The 21,624-nt window shown below is 35.1% G+C and overlaps 1 protein-coding gene across 2 annotated transcripts in view; it reads left to right on the top strand.

Moving 5' to 3' along the window:
* ROCK1 (Rho associated coiled-coil containing protein kinase 1) overlaps nucleotides 1-21,624 on the top strand; it is a 147,756-nt gene that overhangs the window by 24,561 nt on the left and 101,571 nt on the right. The window contains exon 2 of one of the 2 annotated variants that reach the window (XM_007191578.3): nucleotides 11,808-11,889. The exons of the other annotated variant lie outside the window; for it this stretch is intronic. Within the exon in view, the coding sequence (XP_007191640.1) occupies nucleotides 11,808-11,889 (82 nt within the window). The remainder of the gene's footprint in view (nucleotides 1-11,807; nucleotides 11,890-21,624) is intronic. 2 annotated transcript variants of the gene reach the window in all.

The raw sequence follows: 21,624 nt of genomic DNA on the forward strand, positions 1-21,624 counted from the left end.
TTTTACCAAATGTAGGGAATTTTTAGCCTTCATTTATTTCAGTCCTTTTTAGTCCCATTATCTTTCTTTCCTCCTTCTGGGCCTCCAGTGATATTAAATCTTTTGTTATGATTACCCAGGTCTCTGAGTCTCTGTTCATTCGTTTTTTCCCACCATGATCAAGGTCTAGTTTTATGAAAATTTGTATAGGAACTTTAAAAAGATTACAGCGAGCTGTTTATTTTTCTTTTAAACAATATTATTTTATTTTTTAATTCAACAGCAAAATACAATCATTCTAAAAAACTATACCACATTGTAACTATATGTACTGATTAGGGTGACGTGAAGCACACATGGCAAGTGACTCATTTTGCTGCCTTTGAAAGGAAACATTGCTTTGCATCCCTTTCCTCTTTATTAAATAGTCAAGATCACACACTGGTGTTTATTAAAATAACCAATAGATTTGGCTCTTTGACGAGTGCCAACCTAATGGTAAAAAGGACTCTGAAACAGGCCAATATCACTGATGAACATAGATGCAAAAATCCTCAACAAAATACTAGCAAACAGAATCCAACAGCACATTAAAAGGATCATACACCATGATCAAGTGGGGTTTATCCCAGGAATGCAAGGATTCTTCAATATACGCAAATCAATCAATGTGATACACCATATTAACAAATTGAAGGAGAAAAACCATATGATCATCTCAATAGATGCAGAGAAAGCTTTCGACAAAATTCAACACCCATTTATGATAAAAGCCCTGCAGAAAGTAGGCATAGAGGGAACTTTCCTCAACATAATAAAGGCCATATATGACAAACCCACAGCCAACATTGTCCTCAATGGTGAAAAACTGAAACCATTTCCACTAAGATCAGGAACAAGACAAGGTTGCCCACTATCACCACTATTATTCAACATAGTTTTGGAAGTGCTAGCCACAGCAATCAGAGAAGACAAAGAAATAAAAGGAATCCAAATCGGAAAAGAAGTAAAGCTGTCACTATTTGCAGATGACATGATACTATACATAGAGAATCCTAAAGATGCTACCAGAAAACTCCTAGAGCTAATCAATGAATTTGGTAAAGTAGCAGGATACAAAATTAATGCACAGAAACCTCTTGCATTTCTATACACTAATGACGAAAAATCTGAAAGTGAAATTAAGAAAACACTCCCATTTACCATTGCAACAAAAAGAATAAAATATCTAGGAATAAACCTACCTAAGGAGACAAAAGACCTGTATGCAGAAAATTATAAGACACTGATGAAAGAAATTAAAGATGATACAAATAGATGGAGAGATATACCATGTTCCTGGATTGGAAGAATCAACATTGTGAAAATGACTCTACTACCCAAAGCAATCTACAGATTCAATGCAATCCCTATCAAACTACCACTGGCATTTTTCACAGAACTAGAACAAAAAATTTCACAATTTGTATGGAAACACAAAAGACCCCAAATAGCCAAAGCAATCTTGAGAACGAAAAATGGAGCTGGGGGAATCAGGCTCCCTGACTTCAGACTATATTACAAAGCTTCAGTAATCAAGACAGTTTGGTACTGGCACAAAAACAGAAATATAGATCAATGGAACAGGATAGAAAGCCCAGAGATAAACCCACACACATATGGTCACCTTATCTTTGATAAAGGAGGCAAGCATATACAGTGGAGAAAAGACAGCCTCTTCAATAAGTGGTGCTGGGAAAATTGGACAGGTACATGTAAAAGTATGAAATTAGAACACTCCCTGACACCATGCACAAAAATAAACTCAAAATGGATTAAAGACCTAAGTGTAAGGGCAGACACTATCAAACTCTTAGAGGAAAACATAGGCAGAACACTCCATGACATACATCACAGCAAGATTCTTTTTGACCCAGCTCCCAGAGAAATGGAAATAAGAACACAAATAAACAAATGGGACCTAATAAAACTTAAAAGCTTTTGCACAGCAAAGGAAACCATAAACAAGACCAAAAGACAACCCTCAGAATGGGAGAAAATATTTGCAAATGAAGCAACTGACAAAGGATTAATCTCCAAGATTTACAAGCAGCTCATGCAGCTCAATAACAAAAAAACGAACAACCCAATCCAAAAGTGGGCAGAAGATCTAAATAGACATTTCTCCAAAGAAGATATACAGATGGCCTACAGACACATGAAAGAATGCTCAACATCATTAATCATTAGAGAAATGCAAATCAAAACTACAATGAGATATCATCTCACACCGGTCAGAATGGCCATCATCAAAAAATCTGGAAACAATAAATGCTGGAGAGGGTGTGGAGGAAAGGGAACACTCTTGCACTGTTGGTGGGAATGTAAATTGATACAGCCACTATGGAGAACAGTATGGAGGTTCCTTAAAAAACTACAAATAGAACTACCATACGACCCAGCAATCCCACTACTGGGCATATACCCTGAGAAAACCATAGGTCAAAAAGAGTCATGTACCAAAATGTTCATTGCAGCTCTATTTACAATAGCCAGGACATGGAAGCAACCTAAATGTCCATCGACAGATGAATGGATAAAGAAGATGGGGCACATATATACAATGGAATATTACTCAGCCATAAAAAGAAATGAAATGGAGGTATTTGTAATGAGGTGGATGGAGTTAGAGTCTGTCATACAGAGTGAAGTAAGTCAGAAAGAGAAAAACAAATACAGTATGCTAACACATATATACGGAATCTAAGGGGAAAAAAAAAAAAAAGGCCATGAAGAACCTAGTGGCAAGACGGGAATAAAGACACAGACCTACTAGAGAATGGACTTGAGGATATGGGGAGGGGGTGGGGTGAGATGTGACAGGGTGAGAGAGTGTCATGGACATATATGCACTACCAAATGTAAAATAGATAACTAGTGGGAAGCAGCCGAATAGCACAGGGAGATCAGCTTGGTGCTTTGTGACCACCTAGAGGGGTGGGATGGGGAGGGTGGGAGGGAGGGAGATGCAAGAGGAAAGAGAAATGGGAACATATTGTATATGTATAACTGATTCACTTTGTTATAAAGCAGAAGCTAACAAAAAAAAAAAAAAAAAAAAGGACTCTGAAAAATGAAGATTCCCCAAGCCATTTCTATGACTCAGTAAAAGGCTTCAGACTGGGAGGGGAAAGTGCATTTCATTTTTTATTAGTCAAGTATAGTTGGCTGGAAATCAGCTTGTTTTTCTCACTTTCATTTACAAATTTGATGAGCTGTTTTTTTTGAAAAATGTTTTTATACTACTGCTAACTAAACATATGACATGTTTTATTTTTCCCCAAAGAAACGAATCAGACACTTGAAGGAAAAATTTGAAAAATAAACTCTCTCCCCCAAAACAAAATCGAACCACCTGAACTCTTTCAGTTATTCATGCCAACACAAAGTCTAGCTTGTGTTCACCCATACCTATAAACTGTTAAAGTGATAAGGAGGCAGATCCTCTTTGAAATTATCCATGAATATATTTCTGTGACTTCTTAGGATATATCAGTTTCTTACAATACAGCAGACCTATGTGGTAGTTATTGTTGTTATCCTTATTTTACAGATGAGAACATGAGGCTGTGAAGGGTTAGATAATTTGCTTAAGATCACGGTGACTATTAAGTGTTCTAGATTGGAATATGACTCCGTGCCTTTTTGACAGGATACTGTTTATATAGAAGTATTTTTCTTTTTTATAAGGTTGATGTCTCAACTTTGTATCTTAATTCTGTCCTCCCTTACATTTTTTTTGGAACCTCACTTAATCATTTTTATTCTATAAAAATACGTCTCTTCTACCTAAAAGTATTTCATCAAATTTAGGTTTTAAATCATGCAAGCTTCTAATCTTTCTCATTTCTTTTGGCCATTATTTCATTTGTTCCTTTTCCATTAACTTTTCTACCCATTATAAGCTGGTTTATGCCCCTTCCACTCTGAGAAGCATTCTATTTAAGGTTGATACTGACCTTTAAAAAAAGAATTTCCCAAAGAGTCTCACTCCAGCTTCTCTGGGCTTAGATGGTCTATTGTATGTCTCTACCATAATCTCTTGCCTCAGGAGTCTGTGGGGTTTATAGTTGTCTCGTAGCTTTTATGAGCTGTGCCCCACCGCTTTGTCTACCTGTATTCTTAGTTACACAAAACAGAAAGGTCCTTGCCTTGGTCCTTCAGGCATCCCCCAGATGGGTTAAAACAGACATACATAATAGTTTACAAATCCGGTCTTACTCTGCTCCCTCAGGTTCAAGGTGGGGGAAGTGGGAACCAATCTGTTACCTACTCAAGACCAAGACCACCCCCACTCCGGGAGAGAGTGGGGTAACAGTGAGTAAACATGTCACAAAACTTTCCTACCATTTGAATATGGCTTTTACTTGATTGGATATTTACTTGGTTGCTCTTAACCTTTGTTTTCCTGAGCTCTTACAAAGTTGGTTCAGAGAGCTTCCGGGGTTTTTTTCACATTTCTTTAGGGGAATGAGAGTTTGGAGTTTCCTAGTCCGCCATTTTGCTGATGTCCAATAGTGACTTTTTTAAAAAGTTGCGGCAAAATATATATAACATGAAACTTATTTTAATTACTTCTGAGTGTACAGTTAAGTGGCATTATATTGTTGTGCAACTATCATCAGTGACATTTTAATCACAAATTATTTGCCTCCTTTTGCATTTTTCATTCTAGTGGACCTCACGGTGGCATTTTGCTTTGCTCTTAAGTTCCTTCTAGAGTTAGTTCAGCTTTCATGATGCTGTTATATCTCCCTTCCCCACCTCTCTTATTGCTCATTGGTCGTGTTTGCTCTGCTTATCTCTCAGATGTTAATGCTTCCCAGGATGCTATTATTCACTCTTTTTCCATTTTCCCCTTGGTTTACACTTGTTGGGTAATTGCATCTGTTATCATGGATTTCAGTGTATTCTCATGACTTCCAAGTCTATATCACAGTCCAGTCTCTCTGTTGAACTCAAACTCATATTTTTAACTGCCATCTAGTTATCCGTAAAATGGCAGCTATCCTACAGGGACCTCAAATTCAGTATATCTAACATTTTTATCTTTTCTCTCCAAATTGTATTCTCTGCCTTGGTTAATGAAGTCACTATCTTCTTACCTAAACTAGAAGATAGATAGTCATTCTTATAATTATATAATCATTCTTAATCCTTCCTGTCCCTCTTTCAGTCATTCATCAGGTTCTTTTGCTTCTAATGCTCCATTCCTATTGCCCCAGTTTAGTTCAGACTTGTATTGATAGCTTCCTATGCTTGTATTACCACAGTATCCTCCTAATTGCTTCCCTTTCCACCTGTCTCTTCCTGTTCTAATCCACTGTCTTTATCATTGTCAGACTTTGATAAAATAAAAAACAGTCATGTCACTCTTCGTCTCCCCAAAATTCATGTGGTTCCAAGTGGATATCATCATAAGATAAAAACTGAAATTCTTAGCATGGTATGTTATACCTTTAATACACATTCTGTAACCCATCTTCAGAGCATTGTTTCCTGTACCTCCTCCTTCTCACCCTATGGGACCAAAGCATCCTACTCTCATTCTCTAAACTTTTCTTGCCTTTCTTCTCTCTAGATTGCCTTGCCCCACCTCCATCTTACTCTTTCTCAGTTCTCTTCTTTAAAGATCATCTCAAACAAATGGAACCTAATTAAACTTAAAAGCTTTTGCACAGCAAAGGAAAACATAAAAAAAAATGGAAAGACAACCTACGGATTGGAAGAAAATAGATTAATTTCCAAAATATACAAACAGCTCATACAGCTTAATATCAAAAAAACAAGCAATCCAATCAAAAAGTGGGCAGAAGGGACTACTTTGTAACACTGAGGATCCTGTATTATTTACTTTTTCTACCTACTAACCAGTGAACTTGCAGAGACAGGAAGTATTTTACTATTACTATTATAATCTTCATTATTATTACTATTACTATTTCTGTTTTCCTACAGAGGAGGAGGCTGACTTATAAATAAATAATTACGATATAACAAGTACGGTAATTCCTAAATAGGAAGCACATAGGTGTTTTATTTTTTAACGTTTTCTCAGAGTGTTGGGGAAGGCAGCACAAACATTTGAGGCAGTCTAAACATAAGAAATATTCACATCCCAGCTGGAGAAAAGAGCAGGTGCAAGGACAGTGGGATAGAGTGAGCGTGGGCCGTTTGGGAGGTGACTGGTAGCACACTGTGGCTCAAGCCTAGATACATGTATGTACAGAAAATGAGGCTGGAAAGGTATAGTTTGAGATTGATTGGGAAGAGCCACTGTATGTTTTACTAAGTATTTGGAATACTTACTTTTTTGTACTATAATTGTCCTAGGGAATATTGGCATGTATGCAGTAATGTCACATTGGTTAAACAGATTTTAATCGTATTTCATATCAGAAGTTGTTAAAATTCCCTGAGGAAATTCTGTTTCCATTTTCATATCAGTGATTTAATTTTGAGAAACTTCTTATCTCTTTACCTAACAAAGAGATTAACATGGACCCAAAATATTTTCTTCAAATGGTACATCCTCTGTCATCAAACATTTGACAGCAGTCAAAAAAAAAAAAAAAAAGCCTATTTTAGAAGCAGTTTGGTTTTCAGAAGCCCTGTTTCCCCCCCCCCCCATGTTTATTTATTTATTTGGCTGCATCGGGTCTTAGTTGCGGCATGCGGTGGGGAGGGGTCTTTTCGTTGCAGCGCATGGGCTTCTCTAGTTATGTTGCACGGGCTTAGTTGCCCCGCGGCATGTGGGATCTTAGTTCCCTGACCAGGGATCGAACATGTGTCCCCTGCAGTGGAAGGCGGATTCTTAACCGCTGGACCACCAGGGAAGTCCCAGAAGCCCTGGTTTTACTGCCATAGTTTTAATGGATTTTTTTTTTTTTTTGCAGTTTCTCAAAAAATATTTCTTATTTAGAAAAGTAACAATTTTGATTTTGAAATTTTACAAATTCAAAAAACAAATTGATGCTTTTTATACATAATATATTTTCCTTTCCTAGTGCCATTATATTCTCATACCTTATAACAAATGTATTATTACTAATGGATCTAATCCTAAATGATATTTTACACAGGAATCTTACTTTTGTAATTTAAAACTATCCAGAGACTAAAGTTTGCAGCAGTGTTCAGTTGAATAATTTTCTTCTGTTTCTCCTTTGCTTAAACTCTGTTGTGAGATAACACAACTGGTGCTTTTCCCCCTCCTAATACCAGCACTTCTTAAGAAGTGTGAAATGTCCATTCTTTAGAGATTCTTGTAAAATGTTATACTTGTCGTTAATTATGCCTGCCTTTGTGTGTTTATGTGAAAATACTTCTCTAGTGTGACTAGCTTATTTCAAAATGCACTGCTATAACTGGCCCACTATCATTTTTCAAATATAATAAGTAGCAAAGAATTTAATTATTGTAGCTCTTTGACATTGATTGACTCCTCTCCTACATGTTTTCTCCTCTGTAATTCTTATACTGATGATTAAGCTATATGATGGACATGTGAAAGTAGAGGGTAGCTTTCCTTCCTGCATCAATCTTAAAATTGAGTGAAGGAGCAGTGGGACTACATGCTTTGGCTCCCATTCCTTGTGAATTGTTTTTGCACTTGGAAGAATGTTAATTTCTATTAAGGTCCTGAATTCTCATACTAGAATATGGACTTTAGGAAGTGGGAAGTCTTATTCTCCATTATTTTAGAGAACTTCAGAGTGTTGAATAGAAGTCAGGATTCCTTGGCCCACTTTGTGGTTGGATATGGACATTTCTTACCTTGTGTAGCTTCTCTACTTCATTAAAAGTGGAAGCCTGCATCCCTCTCCCCAACCCCAGTGTTTTGACTCCCCTTAGCCTCTGTTGGTATATGCCTTAGATTATGCTAGAAGAATATCTTCTTCCCCATTTTATTTCTCTGATAAAAGACATATAATTTTTGCTTATGAGTGATACTGAAAAGCCATATACCGTCTCCTACGTCTGTAAAATTAAAGTGTATGGTGATAGGTCCAGGCACCTAGTGACCATACACAATTAGCGGAGGCAGCTAGTTTTCCATTAACAAATGCATGATTGAATTCTTGGTCAAGCAAAAGTCAGATGCCTTATGTAAAAAACAAAAAAATTTTAGTTATATGTGGGATTACTACATTGGGAACAGTTTAACATTGTGACCTGAGATTTACTCTTAAGGTTTTATGACCACATGATTAAAATACCTGTTTTCTGTTTGTGTCATTTCTATCAGTAGTGAGACAAACTTGTAGAACTTTCAAATGTCAGCTAGAGAAATAAAGGAAAGAGTGGGAAGTGGGACTGTTTAATGGTCAAACACTTCATACACTTCACTCATTTAACTCTCACAAATCCTTTCTGAATTGTAGTTAGTTATCCCCATTTTACAAAAGAGAAAACTGAGGCTCGGGAAGGTTATGTGACTTGTCCTTCCAACAGTAATATGTAAATATACTATGTTTATTTTTTTTTCTTTAAAATGCTTTATTTTTTCATGGTTGAGTTCTTTTGACCCATCTGGAATTCACTTAATTATTAATATGAATCAAAAATCATTCTTCTCCCATAGTGCTGTGCAGTTATACAAACAACATTTACCAAAGAGTGACACTTTTTGTCAGCCCCGTCTTGCCCCTGGTCTCACTATTTGAATGGATGATCCTCTCAGTGCAGTAAGTCCTATAGCTCCTACATCGATTCACTGGCATTTAATGAACTCTTACTGTGTATTTCAGGATGCTTTTAGTCACAAGAAATAGAAGATCCAATGTAAACTGAGTTAAGCCATAAGGAAAAAGTATTATCTCGAGAAAGCATGGGAAGAATAGGTTCCAGAGTAGATTAATTCAGTGGTTCAACAAACATCATCAGAGACCCAGGTTCCTGCCATCTTTTGTCTCTGTTGTCCTCACTGTGTTTGGCTTTTTCTCCTGCCTACCTCCCTTGAGGCCCCAAGGTGGCTACTGTTGTTTAAGGTGTCACATACAGATATAACAGTTTCTCATGAAAGGAGAGACTATGTCTGACGTGTATCTCTTTCAAGAGAGAAGAAACTTTCCCCAGAAACCTTTCTGTAGGTTTTTCCCTCATGTTACATGTGTCAGATTATTACCATGTTCCTGTACTTAAGCTGAACACTGGCAAGAGTAATAGGCCTCCATGTTTAGCTTAGATTAGACTAATCAGAAGTGACCTCCTGGAGTTGGGGAAGGTTTCTCCCTTCTTGGATGCTCGTAGTCTCATGGAGGAGGGTGGGTAGCCCGAACGAAATCAAAGTTGAATGAGGAAAGTAGAAGGGGGAAATAATTGTTGGGGTAGGAGAGCCAACAGTGCCTGCCATGCTGTGAGTAAAACGTGTTGCTCAGTTCTGGGGCTTAGCTTACTCACAGCATCTGAAATTAGCTGTGAAGATTAAAGTAAAAAATAACTCTAATACAAGGAGAACTGTTAGATTTAATAGGTAGTTTAGGGAAGGTCATGCAAAAGAGGTAATAGTGGTGTATTAGGGAAAATGTAGTATTTTCAGCCAGAACACTAGGTTTGAGTCCTAACCAGTGTACTTTCTAGTTTTAATTAGAAGAATGACTTGTGATTTTCTATTAATTTTTGAACAGTACATCTTGGATTTAAATATACATGTTTATTCTCAATTCTTAACTTCATTTTAAAGAGATTCAGGATTTTTAAATCATGTTTTTATCATGGTCATGTTATTTCTGTAGCTACTAGACTAAGAGTTCATATTTTGATTATAACACAGCTTACTAACTAGCTGTGTGGCATTGGACAAGTCAGTTAATATTTCTGATTGTTATTTGCCTTAGCTGTGAAATGAGGTGGTTAAACACGTTATTTTTTGAGGTTCTTTTCTGTCTAACATTTAGTAATTTAAAAACTTATTTGGAATAAAATTGGAGGCAGTTGTTTTCAGTATATTTACTGAAGAGAGCGTGTTGTAAGTAAAATTTAATACACATTTCCCTCACTTTTTAATGTTTTATTTGATACTAGAAAACAATATAAGCTGTTACAAATTTAGGTGTCCTGAACCTTTTAAAACTGGGAAGTGTCTTTGGAAGTAGATATGTACTAAGAGCTCTTAAAATAATAGTTATTTTAAGATATAATAATATGTTGATTTTATTGCATTATGCCTACTTGCATTTCCCAGATGACTTTATCATGATTCGGCCTAAAATTGTGTAGCTAAAATTATTTGTACTACTCTATAATCTGTATAATTTTTTGGAGTGACACGATGCAGTGAAACTTAGTATCTAATCTAAGAAAGTATTATTTCTTGAGTAATAAATATAATGCCTTTGCTGTGGAGCATAAAAATCATTGGTTTAATGTACATTTTATGCACACTTGTTCAGGACATTTTGCTAGGTGCTGTGGGAGAAAATGAGATTTAACTGTGGTTTCTGCCTCAAAGAACTTAAAACCTAGTCAAATGGGTGTGTATATATATATATTTAATTTACCTTTTCCTAGAAAATAGTGAGTTCATATATTTATTAATTGGTTTTCAGTTTAGAATAGACCAAGTAAAGGTTCTTGTCTCTTTATTATAAAAATAATTAACAGAAATATTCAAATGGTTTATAAGACTCTAAGAAATGTATCTCAAGGATAGATGAACTTTCTCTAGTGGAGGAACTTTTTCTTCAGATCTGTACAAACCTCTGAATTCTGAAAAGCCAGTGATGGGGTGGGTTGATCTCTTCAAGCAGTCAACAACATTGGTATTACTAGTTGTCTTCTCCATGGTCAGTTTCCAGCCTGAGCAATGATATACTTTAAAACCTATTAAGATTTGACTGGGCTTTTTGGTTTCCTAGGGAAATATTTTAAGTATTCTAAAATAGCTGAGTTGGCTTTGGCTTAATACAAAGTATATATCCCCTGGCTTTGATTTCTCCTTCAACCTCTTATGAACATGACTGTACATGGTCTCCAGAAGGTGTGTTTTCCTTTGCTGCTTCTGTTTTTATTCTTGGGCTCTATTGTAGCAAACTAAATTTCCCCAGTTAAATAAAATGAAGATTACTTGGGATTATCTGAATGTTTCCTCTGCTCCTACCACATGACAAGGTATAATCTGAATAGATGCATTCCCATTTCAACACTGATTGGTACACCTTCACATAGCCCTGCACTTGCTTAGATAATATTTAAATATCCCTGTAAAAGTAAAAGCCCATATTTGTCCTTTACTAATAGTTGCTTTAGAAAGTGCTTCAAAGAAAGAAATAGAACTGTTATGAAAACCCAATATATTTATAAAAAACATACCATAAAAATGTATCCAAGTGCAGAATTTATTTTATACTAAACTTCACATTTTAGGAACTAATATTTGATACTACCTTATAAAATATTTGTAGTCAAAAATATAGGCCATTTGTTTTTTATGAGTGTCTGTGAAATAAATAAATGCAGTAGTTAAGGGAAAGTGAAAAGTAAAATTTCCTTCCCTTATATGGGGGAAAAGGGCACGAGTTGAGGTCACTTGTAGCCAATTTGCGGTGATTTTGCTGCTCCTCTGCCTGGGAGAGTTAGAAGGTGAAAACTCTGTATGCAATAAAAACAAATTTTCTCTTCTCCCAGTACTCATGTAACCTTGTAGAAGGTGTTAAATGAATGCGAGATGTATGAGAGTAAGGCAAATTAAATGTTAAAGCATATATTTTATTCTTTACTCATAAAAAAGGAAAGTGTTCATAGTGTGAACCAAAAAACTAACTTTGTTTGTTTGTTTATTTGTTTAGGATGGATTGGATGCTTTGGTATATGATTTGGATTTTCCTGCCTTAAGAAAAAACAAAAATATTGACAACTTTTTAAGCAGATGTAAGTAATTTTTTGTGGAGGTTAATGGCAGACTATATATAATGAAATATTGACTTAGATAATTCAAGCCACCCCCCCCCCCTTTTTTCTTTCTATCTACTCTGGTTATTTCATCAATAGTACCTACATCAAATGAGTAGGAAACGGGAAAGAAACTTTGTCAGTTTGGGAGCTTATCAGGAGAATCTAAAATATTTTGCAGACAAGGGAATAAAAAGTAAATGACTAAAATAAATATGTTAAAATAAGCATATATATACATGCACATTGAATTTCAATAATATTATATTTATCCTGTTTTTCTTTTATAAATGAATTAGCTATTATGTTTTAATACCTGCAGGTGAGAATCAATTACATATGAAAAGCCCTCCTACCACTGAGATATGAGAATTTTCTCCGTGAAAGCCGGCTTATATTTAAGTTTTACAGATGTTCTTTTATAAAAACTCTTTTTTGGATTTTGATGTTAGATATTTATCATTTAAAATTTGATTAGAGAACTTATTAAGATAGTTTCAATCTTTTTATCTTAAATAATTGTTAATAAGATTTTGGTTTATAAAATCCTCCCCACTCCATTTTTTTTATCTGTTCCTAAACCATACATATCGATACATTTAGGTTGGGTTGATTTTAGTGTTATCTTTCAATTTTGGTTACATATGTTTTGTTAGAAAAGTTCTATTTTTCTAAATAGTCAAATCTTTTTAACTTTAGATTTAATTTCTTTTATCATTTCTACACTTTGAAATCTTGGTTCAGAATTTTACTTATCAATTTTTTTGGTTTCTGTTTTTCTCTCCTTTATAAAATTATTTTTTCAGCCTTAATTTTATTTTGGAATATAGTGCCAGATTCTGAATTGCAAACTTTTAAAAAATTTTTCTTAATTTCTCACATCTTATTGAAATTGCAGGAAAATTTTGTTGCTGTTTAATTTGCTTCACCTTCCTACTTAACAATACAGCAGAAGAACTAAAAAGATGGAGAAACTTGACCCCTTCTTATTTGATGGGAGGCAAAAGGATGAATGCTTGTTAGTACAAAGTGGGGGTGTGTAATTTTGTGAAGTAGGGTAGCAAGAATTGGAACACATGCTTTTAAAAATCTGTTACTGTTTTTGCTATGCAACATTGCTGCTTTCATAATACTAAGTTTGCCTTTACATTGTATTTTGTAAATAGAAACATCAGTAGCCACAGTAGAAATAAGTAAAATGAAATGAAAGTATAAAGCTAAAGAAAACTATTTTAAACGGATAAACCTGTGTAGTTTAGTCTAGTTTTCAGATTGAAGAAAAGTACAGAGAATAATATTAAAAGTTCTGGCAAATCATATCTAGCATTAGGTAAAAATTTTGACCAAGTAGGGTTTATACCAGGATTGCAAAGTTAGTTTAAGGTTCAAAAGTCAATTAGTGTAATCTAGCATATTAACATATTAAAAAAGAAAATCCATAATATCATCTTAGTAGATGCAGAAAAAGCATTTGAAAAAAAATCAGTATCCATTCTTGGTTTACAAATGTCTGTCAGCAAACTAGGAACTGGAGGAAACTTTTCATACCCTGATAAAGAGAATCCACAAAAAACCTGTAGTTCAGATTGTATTTAATTGTGTATGACTAAATGCTTTTCCCCTAAGATTGGGAAAAGGCAACTATGTCTTCTCCCACTACTTCATTCAGTGTTGTCCTGGAAGTTTTAGACAGTGCAGTAAGGTGCAAAATAAAGAAAAATCATATAGATTAAAAAGGAACAATTTAAAGTTATTCAGACACTGTATTTTTCTGTATAGAAAATCCTCAAGATTCTACAGAAAAAGCCTCAAGAACTTATCAGTGAGGTTGCAAGCTAGAAGATTAACATACAAAAAACAGTTTATTTCTATATATTAGCAGTAAGCAATTTTAAATTGACATTATAGCAAATATAGCACCACTTACAGTAGAAGCAAAAGCATGAAAAATTCAGGGATAAATTTGACAAAATGTGTGTAAGCCCTGTATACTGAAAATGATTTAATATACTGAGAGAAATGAAAGAAGACCTTTAAAAAAAAAACCCAGATATTCAATGTTGATGGATTAGATAATTCAGTATTAAAATGTCAGGAATCCCCAAATTAATTTATCTATGGAGTCCATGTCTTCTCAGAACCTAAGCAGGCTTTTTTGTATGAAGTAACCGTTAATTCTAAAATTCATAAGGCAATGTGAAGGGTCTGGAATAGCCAAAACAATTTTGGAAAGTAAGAACCAAGTTGGAGGACTAACACTATTGGATTTTAAGATCAAGGCAGTATAATGAAATGAAAGAATAAACATACAGATAAGTGGAACAGAAATAGATCCATATATATGCAGTCAGTAGATTTTCAACAAAGTTGACAACGTAATTCAGTACCCAAGCCTTACTTTGCAGTATATACAAAAATCAACTTAAAATGGATCATAGACCTAAATGTGAGAGCTAAAACTAGTAATAGTTCTAGAATAAGACATAGAAAATATTTGTGATTTTGGTTAGGCAAGAATTTCTTAGATGGGATGCAAATGGCACAAACCATTTTTTTTTTTTTAAAGATAGATTAGATTTTATCAAAATTCAAAACTTTTTCTCTTCAGGTGATACTGCTAAGAAAATGAACAGGTAAACCACTGACTGGGAGAATATGGTTGCAAAACAAGTGAAAGGGGAAAAAATAATCTTTTCAACGAACATTGCTCAGACAACTGGATAGCCATATGCAAAAGAATGAAGTTGGACTTCTGTTTCACACCACATACAAAATTAATTCAGAATGTAAAATTGTAAAACGCTTAGAAAAAAACATAGGCGTAAATCTTCATGACCGTGGATTAGACCAGTGTTTCTTAGATATAAACCTAAAGTACAAGCAGGAAAAGAAAAATAAATAAATTGGGCATCATCAAAATTAAAAACTTTTGTGCTTCAAAGGATACTATCAAGACAGTGGAAAGAGGGACTTCCCTGGCGGCGCAGTGGTTAAGAATCTGCCTGCCAATGCTGGGGACATGGGTTTGCACCCTGGTCTGGGAAGATCCCACATGCCGCGGAGCACCTAAGCCCGTGCGCCACAACTACTGAGCCTGCGCTATAGAGCCTGTGAGCCACAACTGCTGAAGCTCATGTGCCACAACTACTGAAGCCCGTGCTCCGTAATAGAAGCCACTGCAATGAGAAGCCTGTGCACCGCAACCAAGAGTAGCCCCTGCTCGCCGCAACTAGAGAAAGCCCGCATGCAGCAGCGAACACCCAATGCAGCCAAAAATAAATAAATAAATAAATTTTTAAAAAGACAGTGAAAAGGCGACTCACAGAATGGGAGAAAATATTAACAAATCATATACAATAAGTCCCTTACATATGAACCTTCAAGTTGCAAACTTTGAAACGTGCGAACGTGTGTTCGCATGTCCAATCACGTAAGTTAGTTCACAGGTCTGGTGTACATTGTCACGTGCGTGCATCCTCTACAAGTGGTTGTGCTTTGTGTACTTTACTGTACAGTACTGTATAGAGTACAGTAGTACAGTATCTTTATTTCAAGCCCAGGATGTCCAGAAGCAAATGTAAAAGCAGTGGTGATGTAGCTGGTACTGTGTACTTTTCAAGGTACTGTACTGTAAGATTGAAAATGTTTTCTTTATTTTCTGTGTTTATTTGTTTTTTATGTATTATTTGTGTGAAAAGTATTAAAAACCTATTACAGTACAGTACTATATAGCCTATTGTGTTAGTTAGGTACCTAGGCTAACTTTGCTGGACTTACAAACAAATTGGATTTACGAACGTGCTCTCGGAATGGAACTCATTCATATGTAGGGGACTTACTGTACTTGATAAAGGATTGATATCTAAAGTCTTACAACTCAATAATAAAAAGACAACCCAATTTAAAAATGGGCAAAGGATCTGAATAGACATTTCTCAAAAAAAGACACACATGAAGAGCTGTTCAACATGGTTAGTCATCAGGAAGTTACACATTATGGCCACAATGAAATATCAGTACACATTTATTAGAATAACTAAAATTTTTAAAACTGACGATATCAAGTATATGTGAAAATGTGGAACAGCTGAACTCTGACACATTGCTGGTTGGTTTGTAAAACAGTGAGCTGCTTTGGAAAACAGTTTGGCATTTTTCTTATAAAGTTATACATGCATTTATCACATGACCCAGGGATCCCACTCCTGGGTATTTATGTAAGAGAAATGAAAGTATGTATCTGCACAAAGACCTATGTGAGAATGTTTAAGGAGCCTGTATTTACAATTGCTGTAAACTGGAAGCAGCCCAGATGCACATCAGCTGTTAAATGGGTAAATAAATTGTGGTACACCACATAATGGAATACTTAGCAGTAAAAAGGAGTAAATTACTGATAGGTGCAACAACACTGATAAATCTCAAAAGCACTGTGGTAAGTGAAAAAAGCCAGGCAACCGCCCCCTCCCCAAAAAAAGGCCAGGCACAAAAGGGTACATACTGTATGGTTCCCATTTACATGACATTATAATATTCTCTTTCAACTCCTGAAGTTGTATTTATGTAATATTTCACACAGAATAATAGATTTTCATAGGATAGTATTCTGCATGTTGCTGAAATTCATTTATATGGATTTTTATAGCTTTCATTAGTGGGTACATCAAAATTATTTTTCTGAAGGTAAATGTTTTGCTTTGCATTGCTTTTTGCTGACAGGTATCAAATGTAGTGATCTAAGAATAACACCTGGAATATGGAATAAAATCTTTTTCTTTAGTAATTCAGCTCAAGTCTCACTAAAGTATAGCAGCTTTAAGGTATAGCAGCCTGAAATATTTTAAACTTAAGGCCTAATTATATTACAAACTGTATTTTCATCTTTTTGTGTTGAAGCATGTATGGACACTGAAAGGGAAAAGAGAATCTGTGACCCTTTGACTGAATAACTAGTTAAATATAAAGATTTGCTTTTCTGGACTCTGGTCTATGATACCTAAATAGTAAGGACTACAAAGAAAATGTTTATCAGCCTCACATAACTGATAAAGATTTTAAGATGAACTTTTAAAGTAAGGGTTAGAAAGGTATCCAGATAAAATCAAACTGTCTTGGTGGGAAGAAACATGTTGTGGGGCAGGTACACATTGGAAGGCGGAGGAGGGGGATGTGGAAACGGTGATTTTTGACTGTATACGTTTGTAAACCATTGTGAATTTCACTGCGATTTTGGGGGTACAAGATTCATAATTAATGTTAGTATGAAAGCATACTTATTAAACAGATACTACCAGTCTAAAAGAAGGTAATGGAGATCATTGTATGTATGAAAAAAATCCATGAACCTGAAAGGAAAAATGTGGTAGAGAGCATTTGTTTGGATTAAAAAAATAAACCCAGCAAGGGAAGTTTATAGCTATACAGGCTTATCTCAGGAAACAAGAAATATCTCAAATAAACAACCTAACCTTATGCCTAAAGCAACTAGAGAAAGAAAAATAAACAAAACTCAAAGTTAGTAGAATGAAAAACATAAAGATCAGAGCAAAAATAAATGAAATAAAGACAAAACAGTAGAAAAGGTCAATGAAACTAAAAGCTGGTTCTTTGAGAAGATAAACAAAGTTGATAAACCTTTAGCCAGACTCATTAAGGAAAAAAGGGAGAGGGCCCAAATCAATAAAATCAGAAATGAAAAAGGAGAAGTTACAACCAATACCACAGAAGTACAAAGGATCATAAGAGACTACTATGAGCAACTATACACCAATAAAATGGACAACCTAGAAGAAATGGACAAATTCTTAGAAAGGTACAATCTCCCAAGACTGAACCAGGAAGAAATAGAAAATATGAGCAGACCAATTACCAGTACTGAAATTTAATCAGTAATTTAACAACTCCCAACAAACAAAAGTCCATAACCAGATGGCTTCACAGGTGAATGCTACCAAACATTTAGAAAAGAGTTAACACCTATCCTTCTGAAACTATTCCAGAAAATTGCAGAGGAAGGAACACTTCTGAACTCATTCTATGAGGCCACCATCAGCCTGAAACCAAAACCAGAGAAAGATACCACAGAAACGAAAATTACAGACCAATATCACTGATGAACATAGATGTAAAAATGCTCAACAAAGTACTAGCAAACCGACTCCAATAATACAGTAAAAGGATCATATACTGTGATCAAGTGGGATTTATGCCAGGGATGCAAGGATTTTTCGATATCTGCAAATCAATCAGTGTAATTCACCACATTAACAAATTGAAGAATAAAAACCAGGTGTTCATCTCAACAGATGCAGAAAAAGCTTTTGATAAAATTCAACATCCACTTATAATAAAAACTCTTCAAAAGAGGGCATAGAAGGAATGTACCTCAACATGATAAAGGCCATATGTGATAGGTCCATGGCTAACATTGTACTCAATGGTGAAAAGCTGAAAGCACTTCTTCTAAGACCAGGAACAAGACAAGGATGCCCACTCTCGCTATTTCTGTCCAACATAGTTTTGGAAGTCCTAGCAACAGCATTCAGAGAAGAAAAAGAGATAAAAGGAATCCAAATTGGAAAAACGAAGTAAAACTGTCACTGTTTGTAAATGACATGATGCTGTGCATATAAACTCCTAAAGACGCTCTCAGAAAACTACTAGAGTTCATCAATGAATTCACTAAAGTTGCTGGATACAAAACTAATATACAGAAATCTGTTGTATTTCTATTCACTCACAGTGAAATATCAGAAAGAGAAATTAAGGAAACACTCCCATTTACCATTTAATGAAAAAGAATAAAATAATTATGAATAAGCCTACCTAAGGAGGCAAAGGACCTGTACTCTGAAAACTATAAGACACTGATGAAAGAAATTGAAGACCACACAAACAGATGGAAAAATATGCCATGTTCTTGGATTGGAAGAAATCAATATTGTTAAAATGATTGTACTACCCAAGGCAGTCTATAGATTCAGTACAATCCCTATCAAATAACCAATGGCATTTTTCGCAGAACTGGAACAAAAAATATTTAAACTTGTATGGAAACACAAAAGACCCTGAATAGCCAAAACAATCTTGAGAAAGAAGAACGGAGCTGGAGGAATCAGGCTCCCTGACTTCAGACTATACTACAAAGCTATACTAATCAAAACAGTATGGTACTGGCACAAAAACAGACATAGATCAATGGAACAGTATAGAAAGCCCAGAAATAAACCCACACACTTATGGTCAGTTAGTCTGCAACAAAGGAGGCAAGAATATACAATGGAGAAAAGACAGTCTCTGCAATAAGCGGTGCTGGGAAGACTGGACAGCAGAACATTCTCTAACACTGTATACAGAAATAAATTCAAAATGGATTAAATACCTGAATGTAAGACCGGATACTATAAAACTCTTAGAGGAAAACATAGGCAGAACATTCTTTGACGTAAATCACAGCACTATTTTTTTAAATTTTTCTCCTCCTAGATTAATGGAAATAAAAACAAAAGTGAACAAATGGGACCTAATTAAACTTAAAAGCTTTTGCACAGCAAAGGAAAGCATAAACAAAATGAAAAAAACCTACAGACTGGGAGAAAATATTTGCAAACGATGCTACTGACAAGGGATTAACCTCCAAAATATACAAACAGCTCATACAACTTAATATCAAAAAACAAACAACCCAATCAATAAATGGGCAGAAGACCTAAATAGACATTTCTCCAAAGAAGACATACAGAGGGCCAAAGAGCACATGAAAAGATACTCAATATCACTAATTATTAGAGAAATGCAAATCAAAACTACAATGAGGTATCCCCTCACACTGGTCAGAATGGCTATCATCAAAAAGTCTACAAGCAATACATGCTAAAGAGGGTGTACACTGTTGGTGGGAATATAAATTGGTGCAACCACTATGGAAAACAGTATGGAGATTCCTTAAAAAACTAAAAATAGAGTTACCATATGATCCTGCAGTCCTACTCCTGGGCATATATCCAGAGAAGACTGTAATTAGAAAAAGATACATGCACCCCAATGTACATAGCAGCACTATTTACATACAATAGCCAAGACATGGAAGCAATCTAAATGTCCATCGACAGATAAATGGATAAAGATGTGGTATATACATACAATGGAATATTACTCAGCCATAAAAAAGAATGAAATAATGCCTTTTGCAGCAACATGGATGGACCTAGAGATTATCATATTAAGTGAAGTAAGTCAGACAGAGAAGGACAAATATCATATGATATCACTTACATGTGGAATCTAAAAAGATACAAATGAACTTATTTACAAAACAGAAATAGACTCACAGACAGAGAAAACAAACTTATGATTACCAAAGTGGATAGTGGAGGTGGGGCGGGGGGAGATAGATTAGGAGTTTGGGATTAACATATACATACTACTATATATAAAATGGATAAACAGGAAGGATCTACTGTATAACAGGGAACTATGTTCAGTATCTTCTAATAAAGTATAATGGAAAAGAACCTGAAAAAGAATATGTGTAACTAAACCACTTTGCTGTACACCTGAAACTAACACAACATTGTAAATTAACTATATTCCGATTTTAAAAAGTGGTTAAAAAATTTTAAAAAAACAAATGGTATTTCTTGGTAGCATACTGTAGCTTTCCTAATGCAAATTACAAAAGTAGTAGCATAATAGCTATTGCTAATGATGTATCAGCTCTCCGTTTATATAAAAGCATAGAGAATTGTTGATAAAATTTTAATTTGCTTTGCCAATGATTTATTATTGAGAAAGTAATGAGAGTAATAATTGCTGTTCTCAGTTTGTGACCAGAAATGCTAAATTGATTAGCATTTAGGATGTGACAGAGACCTTGAGACAAAGCATTCATTTCACTTTAGATCAAGGTTTCTCAGCAATAGCACTGTTGACATTTTTGAGTCAGATAACTCTTTGATGTGGGGGGCTGTCCTTTGCATTGTAGGATGTTTAGCAGCATCCCTGGCCTCTGCGTTCTAGATGCCAGTAGCATACTCTGCCCCCTCCCCCAGTTATGACAACCAAAAATGTCTCAAGACTTTGCCAAATGTCCCTTGGGGGTCTAAATTGCCCTCAGTTGAGAACCACTGCCTAAGACTTTCTATTAAAGAGGGAAAGAAATTCTGGGCACAGTTAGACATGTGCTCCAAGCTTAGGAAATTTAATCAAATTTATTGAAAAGATAAATCCTATTAATAGTGATTCCAAGTGAAGGATGAAATTTCAAAAAGGGGTAAATATAAGAAGGCTGCAGCCACAGAAACCAAGGTTATTGCACAGGCAGTTCTCAGCTCAGATTGGAAAGGATATGAATGACTCTGTCAAGTGTGAGTACATATCCAGGGATAAATGCAAAAGAGTAGTACAAATCTGTAAAAATTGTGTTAGGCCAAAAGCCTGTGATGAGCCAAAACTTGTGAAAAGTTCTTGAGCCAGCAAAAGTAACTTCTTCCCTCTAATCTTTCCCCATTTAGAGTTATGGGGACAATATGTATGAGAAAATGATAAACTCACTGCATGAGACCATTTATTCTTGAAATATTTTTTGAATGCCCAGTCACTAGAGACATGAAAAATAAGACGGTCTTTTTTTCTTAAAAACTGTAGATTTTACCATCTTGTGGGGAGAAATACAGAAGAAGTAGTAACTTATACATACCTTTATAGTGGTGGAAG

Source organism: Balaenoptera acutorostrata, chromosome 13 (assembly GCF_949987535.1).
Source record: "Balaenoptera acutorostrata chromosome 13, mBalAcu1.1, whole genome shotgun sequence".
NCBI classification, from domain to species: Eukaryota; Metazoa; Chordata; class Mammalia; order Artiodactyla; family Balaenopteridae; genus Balaenoptera; species Balaenoptera acutorostrata.